The 16,807-nt window shown below is 41.7% G+C and overlaps 1 protein-coding gene across 1 annotated transcript; it reads left to right on the top strand.

The window, feature by feature from the left end:
* Positions 1-15,002: 15,002 nt before the first annotated feature.
* Positions 15,003-15,997, top strand: LOC123121851 (uncharacterized). Its single transcript, XM_044541932.1, has 2 exons — positions 15,003-15,078; positions 15,111-15,997. Exon 2 carries the CDS (start codon positions 15,159-15,161, stop codon positions 15,738-15,740), a length of 582 nt encoding a protein of 193 aa, XP_044397867.1. The 5' UTR covers positions 15,003-15,078; positions 15,111-15,158; the 3' UTR covers positions 15,741-15,997.
* The last annotated feature ends 810 nt before the right edge of the window (positions 15,998-16,807 follow it).

Here is a 16,807-nt window from a genome sequence, read left to right as displayed (position 1 = left end):
TCTTATCATTAACAGTATTCAAGAAGGGTCTACCAAATATGATGGGACATAAGTCATCTTGTGGGGAACCAAGAACAAGAAAATTGGTAGGATATTTAACTTTCTCACACAAGACATCAATATCTCTAACAATCCCAATTGGTGAAATAGTGTCTCTATTGGCAAGCTTAATAGTAACATCAATATCTTCTATCTCATCAGGTGCAATATCATGCATAATTTCTTTGTATAAGGAATGAGGTATTACACTCACACTAGCACCCATATCACATAAGTAATGATAACAATGATCTCATATTTTAACAGAAACAACAGGCATGCCAACAACATGTCTATGTTTATTTTTAGTATCGGGTTTAGCAATTCTAGCAGCTTCATCATAGAAATAAATAACATGCCCATCAATATTATCGACAAAGAAATCTTTGACCATAGCAATACTAGGTTCAACTTTAATTTGCTCAGGGGGTATAGGTGTTCTAGTATTACTCTTACGAACCATAGTTGAAGCTTTAGCATGATCCTTTATTCTAATAGGGAAAGGTGGTTTCTCGATATAAGCGGTAGGAACAATAGGATCAACATTATAAGTAATATATTTTTTCTTCCACTTTAATAGGTGCTACTACCTTTACTTCAATGGGAGGATGATATTTAAACCACTTCTCCTTAGGGAGATCAACATGAGTAACGAATGATTCACAGAAAGAAGCTATTATCTTAGAGTCAAGTCCATATTTAGTGCTAAATTCACGAAAAGCATCGGTATCCATAAAAGATTTAAAACAATCAAACTTAGGGGTTATACCTGACTCCTTACCTTAGTCGAGTTCCCAATATTCAGAGTTGCGTTTAATTATTTCCAATAAATCCCATTTGAATTCAATAGTCTTCATCATAAAAGAACCACTAGAAGAAGTATCGAGCATGGAGCGATCATTATGATAAAGCCGAGCATAATTTTTTTGAATAGTAATTTCTCTTGAGAGCTCATGATTGGGGCATGAATATAACATTGACTTAAGCCTCCCCCAAGCTTGAGCGATACGTTCTCCTTCATGAGGCCAAAAATTATATATATAATTCCGATCACGATGAACCAGATGCATAGGATAAAACTTCCGATGAAATTCCAATTTCAATCGGTTGTAGTTCCATGATCCAATATCATCACATACCCTATACCATGTCAATGCCTTTCCCATCAAAGATAAAGGGAAGACCTTCTTATTGACAACATACTCGGGCATACCTGCAAGCTTAAATAATCCACAAACTTCATCCACATAGATTAGGTGCATATCGGGATGTAATGTTCCATCTCCTATATAGGGATTAGCTAGCAGTTTCTCTATCATACCCGAAGGAATTTCAAAGTAAATATTTTCAGTAGGTTCAGCAGGTTGAGGAGCAACTATTTGCACTTCTGGTCGGGGTGAAGATACCCCGAACAAGCCCCTCAAAGGATTATTTTCCATAGTAACAAGTGATAGTAAATTTCAGCACACTATATAAATGTTTCCTTACCAAATTCCACTTACCAAAGGCGCTTCACTCCCCGGCAACGGAGCTAGAAAAGAGTCTTGATGACCCACAAGTATAGGGGATCTATCATAGTCCATTCGATAAGTAAGAGTGTTGAACCCAACGAGGAGCAAAAGGAAATGACAAGCGGTTTTCAGTAAGGTATTCTCTGCAAGCACTGAAATTATTGGTAACAGATAGTTTTGTGATAAGGTAATTTGTAACGAGTGACAAGTAACAAAAATAACTAAGGTGCAGCAAGGTGGTCCAATCTTTTTATAGCAAAGGACAAGCCTGGACAAACTCTTATATAAAGCAAAGCACTCCCGAGGACACATGGGAATTATCGTCAAGCTAGTTTTCATCATGCTCATTTGATTCGCGTTTGTTCCTTTGATAATTTGATATGTGGGTGGATCGGTGCTTGGGTACTGCCCTTACTTGGACAACCATCCCACTTACGATTAACCCCTCTCACAAGCATCCGCAACTACGAAAGAAGAATTAAGGTAAACCTAACCATAGCATGAAACATATGGATCCAAATCAGCCCCTCACGAAGCAATGCATAAACTAGGGTTTAAGCTTCTGTCACTCTAGCAACCCATCATCTACTTATTACTTCCCAATGCCTTCCCCTAGGCCCAAACAATGGTGAAGTGTCATGTAGTTGATGTTCACATAACACCACTAGAGGAGAGATAACATACATCTCATCAAAATATCGAAAGAATACCAAATTCACATGACTACTTATAACAAGACTTCTCCCATGTCCTCAGGAACAAACGTAACTACTCACAATTCATATTCATGTTCAAAATCAGAGGGGTATTAATATGCATAAAGGATATGAACATCTGATCTTCCACCGAATAAACCAACTAGCATCAACTACAAGGAGTAATCAACACTACTAGCAACCCACAAGTACCAATCTGAGGTTTTGAGACAAAGATCGGATACAAGAGATGAAATAGGGATTGAGAGGAGATGGTGCTGGTGAAGATGTGATGGATATTGACCCCCTCCTGATGAGAGGATCGATGGTGATGACGATGGCAGTGATTTCCCCCTCCCGGAGAGATGTTTCCCCGCAGAACAGCTCCATCGGAGCCCTAGATTGGTCCTACCCAGGTTCCGCCTCGAGACGGCAGTGCTTCGTCCCGAAAGCTTCCTTATGATTTTTTCCAGGGCAAAAGACACCATATAGCAGAGGATGGCCGTCGGGGGCCTGCCAGGGGGCCCATGAGGCAGGGGCACGCCCAGGAGGGTAGAGCGCACCCTCCACCCTCGTGGCTGGCTGGTGGCCCCCCTCTGGTGCTTTCTTCGCCCAATATTTTTAATATATTCCAAAACTGATTTCTGTGGAGTTTCAGGACTTTTGGAGTTGTGCAGAATAGGTCTCTAATATTTGCTCCTTTTCCTATCCAGAATTCCAGCTGCCGGCATTCTCCCTCTTCATGTAAACCTTATAAAATAAGAGAGAAAAGGCATAAGTATTGTGACATAACGTGTAATAACAGCCCATAATGCAATAAATATTGATATAAAAGCATGATGCAAAATGGACATATCACGCGCTCCCCCGCCTCTCTGATGGTCGGACATGGTGGCGCCGATCCCCCTGCTGATCCGCGCCGCCACACGTGCGAGTTATCCTACGCGGACGCTTCATCGAGCCATCGTCACCACTCGCCCGATCCACCCGCCACCCACCCATACGCCGGTTCGACAACTTCTCTGTCCTCCCTCCATCCCGGCCGCCGACGAGGACCTACCTCGGGGTCCAGCAGTGACGACGGGGGACGTGGGTGGCCGAAATCATGGATCGGGAGACCCACACCCGGTGGTGGCTCAGGAGCTTCCATACGGCCGAGCTCGAGGCTATGGAGTACGACCGCTGGCAGGTCCACTACCACAGCGCGGTGATACGTCCATTTTGCATCATGCTTTTATATCAATATTTATTTCAATATGGGTTGTTACTCCACATTATGTCACAATACTTATGCCTTTTCTCTCTTATTTTACAAGGTTTGCATGAAGAGGGAGGATGCCGGCAGCTGGAATTCTGGGCTGGAAAAGGAGCAAATATTAGAGGCCTATTCTGCACAACTCCAAAAGTCCTGAAACTCCATGAAAGTCAGTTTTGGAATATATTAAAAATATTGGGCGAAGAAAGCACCAGAGGGGAGCCACCCACCGTCCACGAGGGTGGATGGCGCGCCCTACCCCCCTGGGCGCGCCCCTACCTCGTGGGCCACCTGGCAGCCCCCCGATGCCCATCTTCTTGTATATGGTGTCTTTTCCCTGGAAAAAAAATCATAACGAAGCTTTGGGGGCGAAGTGCCTCCGTCTCGAGGCCGAACCTTGGCGGAACCAATCTAGGGCTCCGGCGAAGCTGTTCTGCCGGGGAAACATCCCTCCGAGAGGGGAAAATCGTTGCCATCATCCTCACCATCGATCCTCTCATCGAGAGGGGGGTCAATCTCCATCAACATCTTCACCAGCAACATCTCCTCTCAAACCCTAGTTCATCTCTTGTATCCGATCTTTGTCTCAAAACCTCAGATTGGTACCTGTGGGTTGCTAGTAGTGTTGATTACTCCTTGTAGTTGATGCTAGTTGGTTTATTCGGTGGAAGATCATATGTTCAGATCATTTATGCATATTAATACCCCTCTGATTTTGAACATGAATATGAATTGTGAGTAGTTACCTTTGTTCCTGAGGACATGGGAGAAGTCTTATTATAAGTACTCATGTGAATTTGGTATTCTTTCAATATTTTGATGAGATGTATGTTGTCTCTCCTCTAGTGGTGTTATGTGAACATCAACTACATGACACTTCACCATTGTTTGGGCCTAGGGGAAGGCATTGGGAAGTAATAAGTAGATGATGGGTTGCTAGAGTGACAGAAGCTTAAACCCTATTTATGTGTTGCTTCGTAAGGGGCTGATTTGGATCCATATGTTTCATGTTATGGTTAGGTTTACCTTAATTCTTCTTTCGTAGTTGCGGATGCTTGTGAGAGGGGTTAATCATAAGTAGGATGCTTGTCCAATGAAGGTCAGTACCCAAGCACCGGTCCACCCACATATCAAACTATCAAAGTAACGAACGTGAATCATATGAGCATGATGAAAACTTGCTTGACAATAATTCCCATGTGTCCTCGGGAGTGCTTTGCTTTATATAAGAGTTTGTCCAGGCTTATCCTTTGCTACAAAAAGGACTGGACCACCTTGCTGCACCTTGTTTACTTTTGTTACTTGTTACCTGTTACAAATTACATTATCACAAAACTATCTGTTACCGATAATTTCAGTGCTTGCAGAGAATACCTTGCTGAAAACCGCTTGTCATTTCCTTCTGCTCCTCGTTGGGTTCGACACTCTTACTTATCAAAAGGACTATGATAGATCCCCTATACTTGTGGGTCATCAAGACTCTTTTCTGGCGCTGTTGCCGGGGAGTGCAGCGCCTTTGGTAGGTGGAATTTGGTAAGGAAAAAATTTATATAGTGTACTGAAATTTACTATCACTTGTTACTATGGAAAATAATCCTTTGAGGGGCTTGTTTGGGGTATCTTCACCCTGACCAGTAGAGAAAAGAGTTGCTCCTCAACCTACTGAACCTACTGAAAATGTTTACTTTGAAATTCCTTCGGGTATGATAGAGAAACTGCTAGCTTATCCTTTTACAGGAGATGGAACATTACAACCCGATATGCACCTAATCTATGTCGATGAAGTTTGTGGATTATTTAAGCTTGCAGGTATGCCCAAGGATGTTATCAAGAAGAAGGTATTCCCTTTATCTTTGAAGTGAAAGGCATTGACATGGTTCAGGCTATGTGATGATATTGGATCATGGAACTACAACCGATTGAAATTGGAATTTCATCAGAAGTTTTATCCTATGCATCTGGTTCATCATGATCATAATTATATATATAATTTTTGGCCTTGCGAAGGAGAAAGTATCGCTCAAGCTTGGGGTAGGCTTAAGTCGGTGTTATATTCATGCCCCAATCATGAGCTCTCAAGAGAAAATATTATTCAAAAAGTTTATGCCCGGCTTTCTCTGAATAATCGCTCCATGCTCGATACTTCTTGTACTAGTTCTTTTATGATGAAGACTATTGAATTAAGATGGGATTTATTGGAAAGAATTAAACACAACTCTGAAGATTGGGAACTTGAAGAAGGTAAGGAGTCAGGTATAACACCTAAATCTTTTAAAGATACCGATGCTTTTCGTGAATTTAGCACTAAATATGGACTTGACTCCGAGATAGTAGCTTCTTTCTATGATCATTTGCTACTCATGTTGATCTCCCTAAGGAGAATTGGTTTAAATATCATCCTTACATTGAAGTAAAAGTAGTAGAACCTATTAAAGTTGAAGAAAAGACTATTGCTTATAATGTTGATCCTATTGTTCCTACCGCTTATATTGAGAAACCACCTTTCCCTGTTAGAATAAAGGATCATGCTAAAGCTTCAACTATGGTTCGTAAGAGTAATGCTAGAACACCTACACCCCCTGAGCAAATTAAAGTTGAACCTAGTATTTCTATGGTTAAGGATCTCTTGGTTGATAATATTGATGGGCATGTTATTTACTTCTGTGATGAAGCTGCTAGAATTGCTAGACCCGATACTAAAAATAAACATAGGCATGTTGTTGGCATGCCTGTTGTTTCTGTTAAAATAGGAGATCATTGTTATCATGGCTTATGTGATATGGGTGCTAGTGCGAGTGCAATACCTCATTCCTTATACGAAGAAATTATGCATGATATCGCACCCGCTGAAATAGAAGGTATTGATGTTACTATTAAGCTTGACAATAGAGATACTATTTCACCAATTGGGATTGTTAGAGTTGTTGAAGTCTTGTGTGGGAAAATTAAATATCCTACTAATTTTCTTGTTCTTGGTTCCCCACAAGATGACTTTTGTCCCATCATATTTGGTAGACCCTTCTTGAATACTGTTAATGCTAATATAGACTCCGAAAAGGATATTGTTACTGTTGGTTTAGGGGATATGTTTCATGACTTTAATTTTTGCTAAATTTCATAGACAAGCCCATGATAAAGAATTGCATATTAAAGATGAAATTATTGGTCTTGCTTCTATTGTCGTGCCTCCTAATTATCCTTTAGAACAATATTTGCTAGACCTTGAAAATGATATGTTTATGAATGAAAGAAGGGAAATAGATGAAGTATTCTTTATACAGGGACCTATATTGAAATACAACTTGCCTGTTGAAATCCTAGGGGATCCTCCTCGACCCATGGGTGATCCCGTGTTTGAGCTTAAACCTTTACCTAATACTCTTAAATGTGCTTATCTTGATGAAGAGAAGATATATCCTGTTATTATTACTGCTAACCTTTCAGAGCATGAAGAAGAAAAATTATTGAAAACTCTGAAGAAGCATCGTGCTGCTATTGGATATACTCTTGATGATCTTAAGGGCATTAGTCCCACTCTATGCTAGCACAAAAAAAAACTGGAGAAAGACGCTAAACCAGTTGTTGGTCATGAACGACGGTTAAATCCTAAGATGAAAGAAGTGGTAAGAAATGAGATACTAAAGCTTATGGAGGTAGGTATAATTTATCCTGTCTGATAGTCAGTGGGTAAGTCATGTCCATTGTGTCCCTAAGAAGGGAGGTATTACTGTTGTTCCTAATGGCAAGGATGAATTGATCCCACAAAGAACTGTTACATGTTAAAGAATGGTAACTGATTTCCGCAAATTAAATAAAGCTACTAGAAAAGATCATTACCCTCTACCTTCTATTGATCAAGTGCTAGAAAGATTATCCAAACATACACATTTTTACTTTCTAAATGGTTATTCTGGTTTCTCTCAAATACCTGTGTCAAAAGAGGATCAGGATAAGACCACTTTTTCTTGCCCTTTCGGTACCTTTGCTTATAGACGTATGCCTTTTGGTTTATATAATGTACCTGCCACCTTTCAAAGATGTATAACTACTATATTCTCTGACTTTTGTGAAAAGATTGTTGAGGTTTTCATGGATGATTTCTCCGTGTATGGAACTTCTTTTGATGCTTGCTTAAGCAACATTGATCGAGTCTTGCAGAGATGTGAAGAAACTAACCTTGTCTTGAACTGGGAGAAGTGCCACTTTATGGTTAATGAAGGTATTGTCTTGGGGCATAAAATTTCTGAAAGAGGTATTGAAGTTGATAAAGCTAAAGTTGATGTTATTGAAAAGATGTTGCGTCCCAAGGACATCAAAGGTATAAGAAGTTTCCTTGGTCATGCCGGTTTTTATAGGAGGTTCATTAAAGACTTCTCAAAAATTTCTAGGCCTCTGACTAATCTCTTACAAAAAGATGTTCCTTTTGTATTTGATGATGATTGCGTAGAAGCATTTGAAATACTGAAGAAAGCCTTGATTTCTACACCTATTGTTCAGCCACCTGATTGGAATTTACCCTTTGAAATTATGTGTGATGCTAGTGATTAAGCTGTAGGTGTTATTCTAGGACAAAGAGTTGATAAGAAATTAAATGTCATCCAATATGCTAGTAAAACTTTAGACAATGCCCAGAGAAATTATGCTACCACTGAAAAGGAATTTTTAGCAGTTGTGTTCGCTTGTGATAAGTTCAGACCTTATATTGTTGATTCCAAAGTAACAGTTCACACTGATCATGTTGTTATTAAATATCTTATGGAAAAGAAAGATGCTAAACCTAGACTTATTAGATGGGTTCTCTTGCTACAAGAATTTGATTTGCATATTATTGATCAAAGGGAGCTGAGAACCCCGTTGCAGACAACTTGTCTAGGTTAGAGAATTTTCTTGATGAGCCACCACCTATTGATGATAGCTTTCCTGATGAACAATTAACTATCATAAATGCTTCTCGTACTGCTCCATGGCATGTTGATTATGCTAATTACATTGTTGCTAAATTTATACCACCTAGTTTCATATACCAGTAAAAGAAAAAGGTTTTCTATGATTTAAGACATTAATTTGGGATGAACCACACCTTTATAAAGAAGGAGTAGATGGTGTTATTAGACGTTGTGTACCTAAGCATGAACAGGAACAGATCCTACGCAAGTGTCACTCCGAGGCTTATGGAGGACACCACGCTGGAGATAGAACTGCACATAAAAGGTATTACAATCCGGTTTTTATTGGCATACTCTCTTCAAAGATGCCCGCAAGTTTGTCTTGTCTTGCGATGAATGTCAAAGAATCGGTAATGTTAGTAGACATCAAGAAATGCCTATGAACTATTCACTTGTTATTGAACCATTTGATGTTTGGGGCTTTGATTATATGGGGCCTTTTCCTTCCTCTAACGGGTACACTCATATTTTAGTTGCTGTTGATTACGTTACTAAGTGGGTAGAAGCTATTCCAACTAGTAGTGCCGATCATAAAACTTCTATTAAGATGCTTAAAGAAGTTATTTTTCTGAGGTTTGGAGTCCCTAGATATTTAATGACTGATGGTGGTTCACATTTTTACTCACGGTGCTTTTCGTAAAATGCTTGCTAAGTATGATGTTGATCATAGAATTGCATCTCCATACCATCAACAGTCTAGTGGTCAAGTAGAATAGAGTAATAGAGAGATTAAATTAATTTTGCAAAAGACTGTTAATAGATCTAGAAAAAATTGGTCCAAGAAACTTGATGATGCATTATGGGCCTATAGAACTGCATATAAGAATCCTATGGGTATGTCTCCGTATAAAATGGTTTATGGAAAAGCATGTCACTTACCTCTCGAACTAGAACATAAGGCATATTGGGATATTAAAGAGCTCAATTATGATTTCAAACTTGCCAGTGAGAAGAGGCTATTTGATATTAGCTCACTTGATGAATGGAGAACCCAGGCCTATGAGAACGCCAAACTGTTTAAAGAAAAGTTAAAAGATGACATGACAAAAGGATACAAAAGCGTGAGTTTAATGTAGGTGATTATGTTTTGCTATACAACTCTTGTTTAAATTTTTTTGCAGGAAAACTTCTCACTAAATGGGAAGGTCCTTACGTTATCGAGGAGGTCTATCGTTCCGGTGCCATAAAAATCAACAAATTCAAAGGCAAAAAACCGAAGGTGGTGAACGGTCAAAGAATCAAACATTATATCTCAGGTAATCCCATAAATGTTGAAACCAATGTTATTGACACCGTAACCCCGGAGGAGTACATAAGGGACACTTTCCAGAATGTTTCAGACTCCAAAAAGGAATAGGTATGTGGTAAGGTAAGTAAACCTACACCAAAATAGTTCTAATAGCAATTTTTCTCTATTTTGGAATATTTAAAAAATAGGAAAATAAGAAGTAGTCCGAAAGGGACACGAGGCATCCACAAGGGTGGAGGGCTCGCCCTACCCTCCTGGGCGCGCCCCTGCCTCGTGGACACCTCGTGTGCCCTCCGGACTCCATTTTCTTGCACGATACTTCTTTTGGTCGGTAAAAATTCATTATATAATCTCTCGAAGGTTTTGACCACCGTACCATGACAAAATCCTCTGCTTTTGTTTCGAGCTGTTTTTTTTACAGATCTAGATCATCATGACGTCTTCAAGCGCCCCCAAGGAGAAGTTTTTTGAGAAGATCATCAACCCCTACCTCGCGGAGGTGCTGCAACACCCTCAAACCATTGAGATGCTGAGGGGGTGCTGCACATCCACGATGTTGAGGGACCAAGGAGGACCGGAAGCGTGGAGACAAGACTCGAAGCAATGGAGCACCAAGTTTTCAAGTGCTAAGGGATGGTGGAACGCGGACTCAACGCCAACCACATGATGATCGCGGAGTTCACCAACAACCACAAGCTGGATGCCAAGAACATTGGGAAGACCATCTTCAAGCTTCACGAGAAAATCAAGCACCTCCAAGCCCAGATCTATGACCTGCAAAACAAAAATTGTGAGTATGAATATAGATTCAAGAGGATGAGTTTGGCTGCAGATTTGAGGATCCCGGAGACTCGATCATCCTTCTATGATTGTGAGCCTATGCCTTGGAAGATGGACGACAAGCCTACATCATCAACAACTCCATCATCACCACCTCCGAAGAAAGAGACATAAATACATGGGTATGGGCACTCCCCTTGGCAACTGCCAAGCTTGGGGGAGGTGCCCCAGTATTGTATCACCATCACACTTCTATCTTTACCGTTTTTCTTAGTTCGATCCTTTTGATTATATCTTGATCTAGTAGAATAAAGTTCAGTATCATCTAGCTTTGAGTTTTGTGTTGATCCCTGTCTATGTAATCGAGTCTGTGAGCTATATATAATAAAGATTAGTTTTGAGTTGAGGGCTTGGCTATCTTGCTATGATTTTGAGGGAATAAAAGGAACAATAAAAAGAAATAAAAAGATCATATTGATCTTATGGAGAGTGGTGACTTCACATATAAAGAGTATGATGAATAAAAGTTGTTGGGAGTTGACAAACATAGTTTTGGTCATCGTTGCAATTAATAGGAAGTAATAAAGAAAGAGAGGTTTTCACATATAAATATACTATCTTGGACATCTTTTATGATTGTGAGCACTCATTAAAATATGACATGCTAAAAAGTTGATGCTGGACAAGGAAGACAACATAATGGGTTATGTTTTCTTATAACCGAAATAAATTATATCGTCATGGATCATCCAACATGTTTAGCTTGCCTTTCCCCCTCATGCTAGCCAAATTCTTTGCACCAAGTAGAGATACTACTTGTGCTTTCAAACATCCCTAAACCCAGTTTTGCCAGGAGAGTCCACCATACCTACCTATGGATTGAGTAAGATCCTTCAAGTAAGTTGTCATTGTTGCGAGCAAAAAAAATTGCTCTCTAAATATGTATGATCTATTAGTGTGGAGAAAATAAGCTTTATACGAGCTTGTGATATGGAAGAAACAAAAGTGATGAACTACATAATAAAGGTCCCTATCACAAGTGGCAATATAAAATGACATTCTTTTGCATTAAGATTTTTTTGCACCCAACCATAAAAGCGCATGACAACCTCTGCTTCCCTTTGTGAAGGGCCTATCTTTTAGTTTTGTCTTCTACCTTATACAAGAGTCATGGTGATCTTCACCTTTCCTTTTTACACTTTATCGTTTGGCAAGCACCATGTGTTGGAAAGATCCTGATATATATACCCAATTGGATGTAGGTTTTCATAAAGTATCATTGTTGATGTTACCCTTGAGGTAAAAAGGTTGGGAGGCAAAACTATAAGCCCCTATCTTTCTCTGTGACCGATTGAAACTTCATACCCATAAGTATTGCGTGAGTGTTAGCAATTGTGAAAGACTAAATGATAGTTGAGTATGTGGACTTGCTGAAAAGCTCTTATATTGACTCTTTCCAATGTTATGATAAATTGCAATTGCTTCAATGACTGAGATTATAGTTTGCTAGTTTTCAATGAAGTTTCTGATTCATACTTTACATTGTGAATAGATTGTTACTTTAGCATAAGAAATCATATGACAATATATATATATATATATATATATGTTGATGTTCTAAGAATGATCATGATGCCCTCATGTCCGTATTTTATTTTATCGACACCTCTATCTCTAAACATGTGGACATATTTTTCGATTTTGGCTTTCGCTTGAGCACAAGCGAGGTCTAAGCTTGGGGGAGTTGATATGTCCATTTTGCATCATGCTTTTATATCAATATTTTGTTGCATTATGGGCTTTTACTACACATTATGTCACAATACTTATGCCTTTTCTCTCTTATTTTACAAGGTTTGCATGAAGAGAGAGAATGCCGGCAGCTGGAATTCTGGGCTGGAAAAGGAGCAAATATTAGAGACCTATTCTGCACAACTCCAAAAGTCCTGAAACTCCACGAAAGTCAGCTTTGGAATATATTAAAAATATTGGGCGAAGAAAGCACCAAGGGGGGCCACCCACCGTCCACGAGGGTGGAGGGCGCGCCCTACCCCCTGGAGGCGCCCCCTACCTCGTGGACCACCTGGCAGCCCGCCGATGCCCATCTTCTGCTATATGGTGTCTTTTGCCCTGGAAAAAATCATAAGGAAGCTTTCGGGATGAAGCGCCGCTGTCTCGAGGCCGAACCTTGGCGGAACCAATCTAGGGCTCCGGCAGAGCTGTTCTGCCAGGGAAACATCCCTCCGGGAGGGGGAAATCACTGCCATCGTCATCACCATCGATCTCTCATTGAGAGGGGGTCAATCTCCATCAACATCTTCACCAGCAGCATCTCCTCTCAAACCCTAGTAAATCTCTTGTATCCAATCTTTGTCTCAAAACCTCATATTGGTACCGATGGGTTGCTAGTAGTGTTGATTACTCCTTGTAGTTGATGCTAGTTGGTTTATTCGGTGGAAGATCATATGTTCAGATCCTTTATGCATATTAATACCCCTCTGATTTTGAACATGAATATGAATTGTGAGTAGTTACGTTTGTTCCTGAGGACATGGGAGAAGTCTAATTATAAGTAGTCATGTGAATTTGATATTCGTTTGATATTTTGATGGCATGTATGTTGTATCTCCTCTAGTGGTGTTATGTGAACGTCGACTACATGACACTTCACCATGATTTGGGCCTAGGGGAAGGCATTGGGAAGTAATAAGTAGATGATGGGTTGCTAGAGTGACAGAAGTTTAAACCCTAGTTTATGCCTTGCTTCGTATGGGGCTGATTTGGATCCATATGTTTCATGCTATGGTTAGGTTTACCTTAATTCTTCTTTCGTAGTTGCGGATGCTTGCGAGAGGGGTTAATCATAAGTGGGATGCTTGTCCAAGGAAGGGCAGTACCCAAGCACCGGTCCACCCACATATCAAATTATCAAAGTAACGAACGCGAATCATATGAGCATGATGAAAACTAGGTTGACGATAATTCCCATGTGTTTTCGGGAGCACTTTGCTTTATATAAGAGTTTGTCCAGGCTTGTCCTTTGCTACAAAAAGGACTGGGCCACCTTGCTGCACCTTGTTTACTTTTGTTATTTGTTACCCGTTACAAATTATCTTATCACAAAACTATCTGTTACCGATAATTTCAGTGCTTGCAGAGAATACCTTGCTGAAAATTGCTTGTCATTTCTTTCTGCTCCTTGTTGGGTTCGACACTCTTACTTATTGAAAGGACTATGATAGATCCCCTATACTTGTGGGTCATCACGCGGTGGCCCGGCTCAACTTCCCCTTTGGCACGCCTCCGGTCCATCTCGTCCCACCGGAGCCGGGGGAGTTGAGCTTAGCTATGGCACGGGAGGACCGCGAGGCAAGGGAACGCCTCGAGGCCGAGGCCGCCAACGAGGCCTACATGCAAAAGCTATGCCGGCAGCATCCGGATCTCGTGGAGGCGGAGCGGATGATCTTTGCCGACATCGGCGGTGAGGTTATCGTTATCTTCTCCTTCGACTAGGTCGAAGACAGCGAAGACGACGGCAATGACGAGGAGATCAACGTCGACGAGTGAAGGAGTTTCTTCCTCGACGACGTAGACGACGGCACTGGCCCGGACCCAAATCGCGGCACACCACATCTGACGAGAAAGGATTAACTCAGACTTCACATTCGACCGAAAGTAGTTTAGTTAAGCTTAGTTTAGTTTAAATTTGTGTTTTATGTTTGGTTGTGCAAAACTATCTATGTTTATGTTTTTTCTCGATAAAGAGGATAGGGAAGACTCCCTCCACAGTTTCTATTACAATGTATTCACATGCGGCCAAACGCCCAGCTCCACCATCATAAACATCCTATGACGACTACTCACTATTCGCCCACGTTGCCACCCTTGTGAAGAACCCTTGTCTACCCCGCGTAGGAGGCCTGCCTAAATCCATATTCGATCCTCGTCAACAATCTGATGTAGAACATGTGGTGTGGAAGGCATAGCCCCGTCGAACACCACGGCATTGCGGTGTTTCCAGATTTCCCACAAAACAAGGAGGCACATGGCCCTTGCCGCCTTCCGATGCTCTCTACTCTCCTCCTGCCTGATGCACCACTTCGATAGTGTCTCCTGCGGTAGGGGGGGCTCTTTCTGGCTTTCCCATAGCCATGCACATCCGTGTCCAGATCTCCTGAGCAAAGACACAACCAATCATGATGTGATTCATGGTTTCGTCGTGCTGATCGCACAACAGGCAGGCACTCTCATGCGGTAATCCCCTCCTCGCCAATTTGTCTGACGTCCAGCAATCTGTCTATGTTTATGTTTGAATACATGCTACTTTTGATCTAAATTGCTTTGATTAAATTGAAGTATACTTCGCTAAATTTAAGTAATCATTTGAAAAAGATAAACAATTAATGAAGTATATAATACTTCACTAAGAGTTTTAGTCCGTTAATTTAAGGATCTGTTAGAGATGTCAGTTTTAGTCCGTTAATTTAGAGATCTGTTAGAGACGCCCTTAACGGAGGGGCACGGAGGGAGTAGTATATACCATTTTTCTTCTTGGGCCCTCGCGGCCTCTCCGGTTTTTGACAAGAGCACCCTCCGCTCACAGGAAATCCGGAGCCCCTTGCCTCAAAAAAAAAGGAAATCCGGAGCCCCACTTCCTCACGCTGCTCCACCGCCGTAGCCGCCATGGCCGACCGCCTCGTCCTGCTCGTCCTCGTCATCGCCGCCGCATCCCTCACCGTAGCCTCCCCAGTCGCCGCGGCGCGTCCCTGCAACACCCTCTTCATCTCCTCCCACTCAGCCAACGCTAACCCCAGCAACGACCCCGACCACCGCTCCCCCCTCACCACGACGGTCGTCACCGTCTTCCGCATCCGCCGCTTCGGCCCCCATTTCCTCCGCACCCAAGGACACGCGCATCCCCACCTCAACCACCACCACCACCACCTACACTCCATCCCCGCCAACATCCAGATCCGCCGCCCCGAGCTCCCAGAGCTTCCCCACTCTGCGACCGGCGTTGCCGTGAGCATCCAGGAGCGCGTCAAGGACATCCTGGTGGTCCTCGTCGGGATCCTCTTCGGTATCGGCTGCGGCGCGCTCACTGCTGCCTCCATGTACCTCATTTGGTCCGTAATCGCCGGCCCCGGCGCGTCCTCCCACTACGACGAGCTCTACGGCGACGAGGCGTCCGACTCCGAGAGCCCCAAGAAGGTCGGCTATGTCATCATCCCCGGCGTCGAGGCCTACGACGGTGGTAAGAACTAAGTCTAGGGTTTCCCTTTCCCAGGAGGGGCAAGTTCCATGATATGCCTGTGTGCTGCTGTTTGTGTGTTGCGTAATAATCCGTAAAATGCCTCTGTGATGTGTAGTTGGGCCGTAGTAGTGTTGTGCCCTCCATGTGAATACGCTCTTGATGCGCACTTATGCTGTGAAATGTGCTTCATTTCTAGTAATGAACTTATGGATGAATGTCCTGAAATGTTATAAGTATTCTGAAATTCATGATGTTTGCTCTGTTGCTATTTGTTGATGTGACTCTTGGGGATCGCTGGTAATCTGTTTATTTGGTTAAATTGTTAAACATCGTTCTTAAGGGCATGCTTGTTTCTCGCAACTGCGATGGTTGAAACTTTGGAGGTCTTACTGGTCTGGTGCTGTTATAACTCATATAAGCATTATGTTTACAAGTGCTTACTGCCAACACATGCTAGCCGTTTACTTGTTTGGTCATATTCATCAGTTTGACCTATTCATTGACTTACCCCAAGTGTTGATGACTATAAATGTACAATGTTTGCTTGTTATTTGGACAATTTTATCTGGTGCTATCGATTGTAGATGCGGCATAAAATTGCTCACCAGTAGCCTTGTACATTTGACAGGAAGGTCAGCTTGTACATTGACAAGTGGTAGATGTTCTTGATGATGAGAACCTTTGACATGTTTATCCCATTTTACTGTTCTACTCCATTTAAACTACCAAAACATCATCATATATTTAGGAACGGAGGGAGTAGAGGCCAAATGCTGATCTAGGTTAAATTTAGTTCTTTGTCTTGGATCTGATTAACTGTGAATGGTGTATGCATTCAGCATGGTGCATAAGCACAGTTTTGTAGGTAGGCGGTACTTTACCCGACGATATTATATCTTGTTTTTAGCATAACGATATTATATCTTGGGTAAGGGGAATGTGTCCATGTCGGTTTCAGAGGTTCCTTCAAAATTATAATCTCATCTTTTTTGAGAGAGAGAGAGTATGCAAAATGGGTACCATAGCTTTATAGAAGAGAGAAAGTCATTATACAAGAATCTGTTGCCCCTAGCCACAC

This window comes from Triticum aestivum, chromosome 1B (assembly GCF_018294505.1).
Source record: "Triticum aestivum cultivar Chinese Spring chromosome 1B, IWGSC CS RefSeq v2.1, whole genome shotgun sequence".
In the NCBI taxonomy this organism is placed as follows: Eukaryota; Viridiplantae; Streptophyta; class Magnoliopsida; order Poales; family Poaceae; genus Triticum; species Triticum aestivum.
The sequence above is the reverse complement of the archived record's forward strand: the minus strand, read 5'-3'. Positions and strand labels throughout refer to the sequence as shown.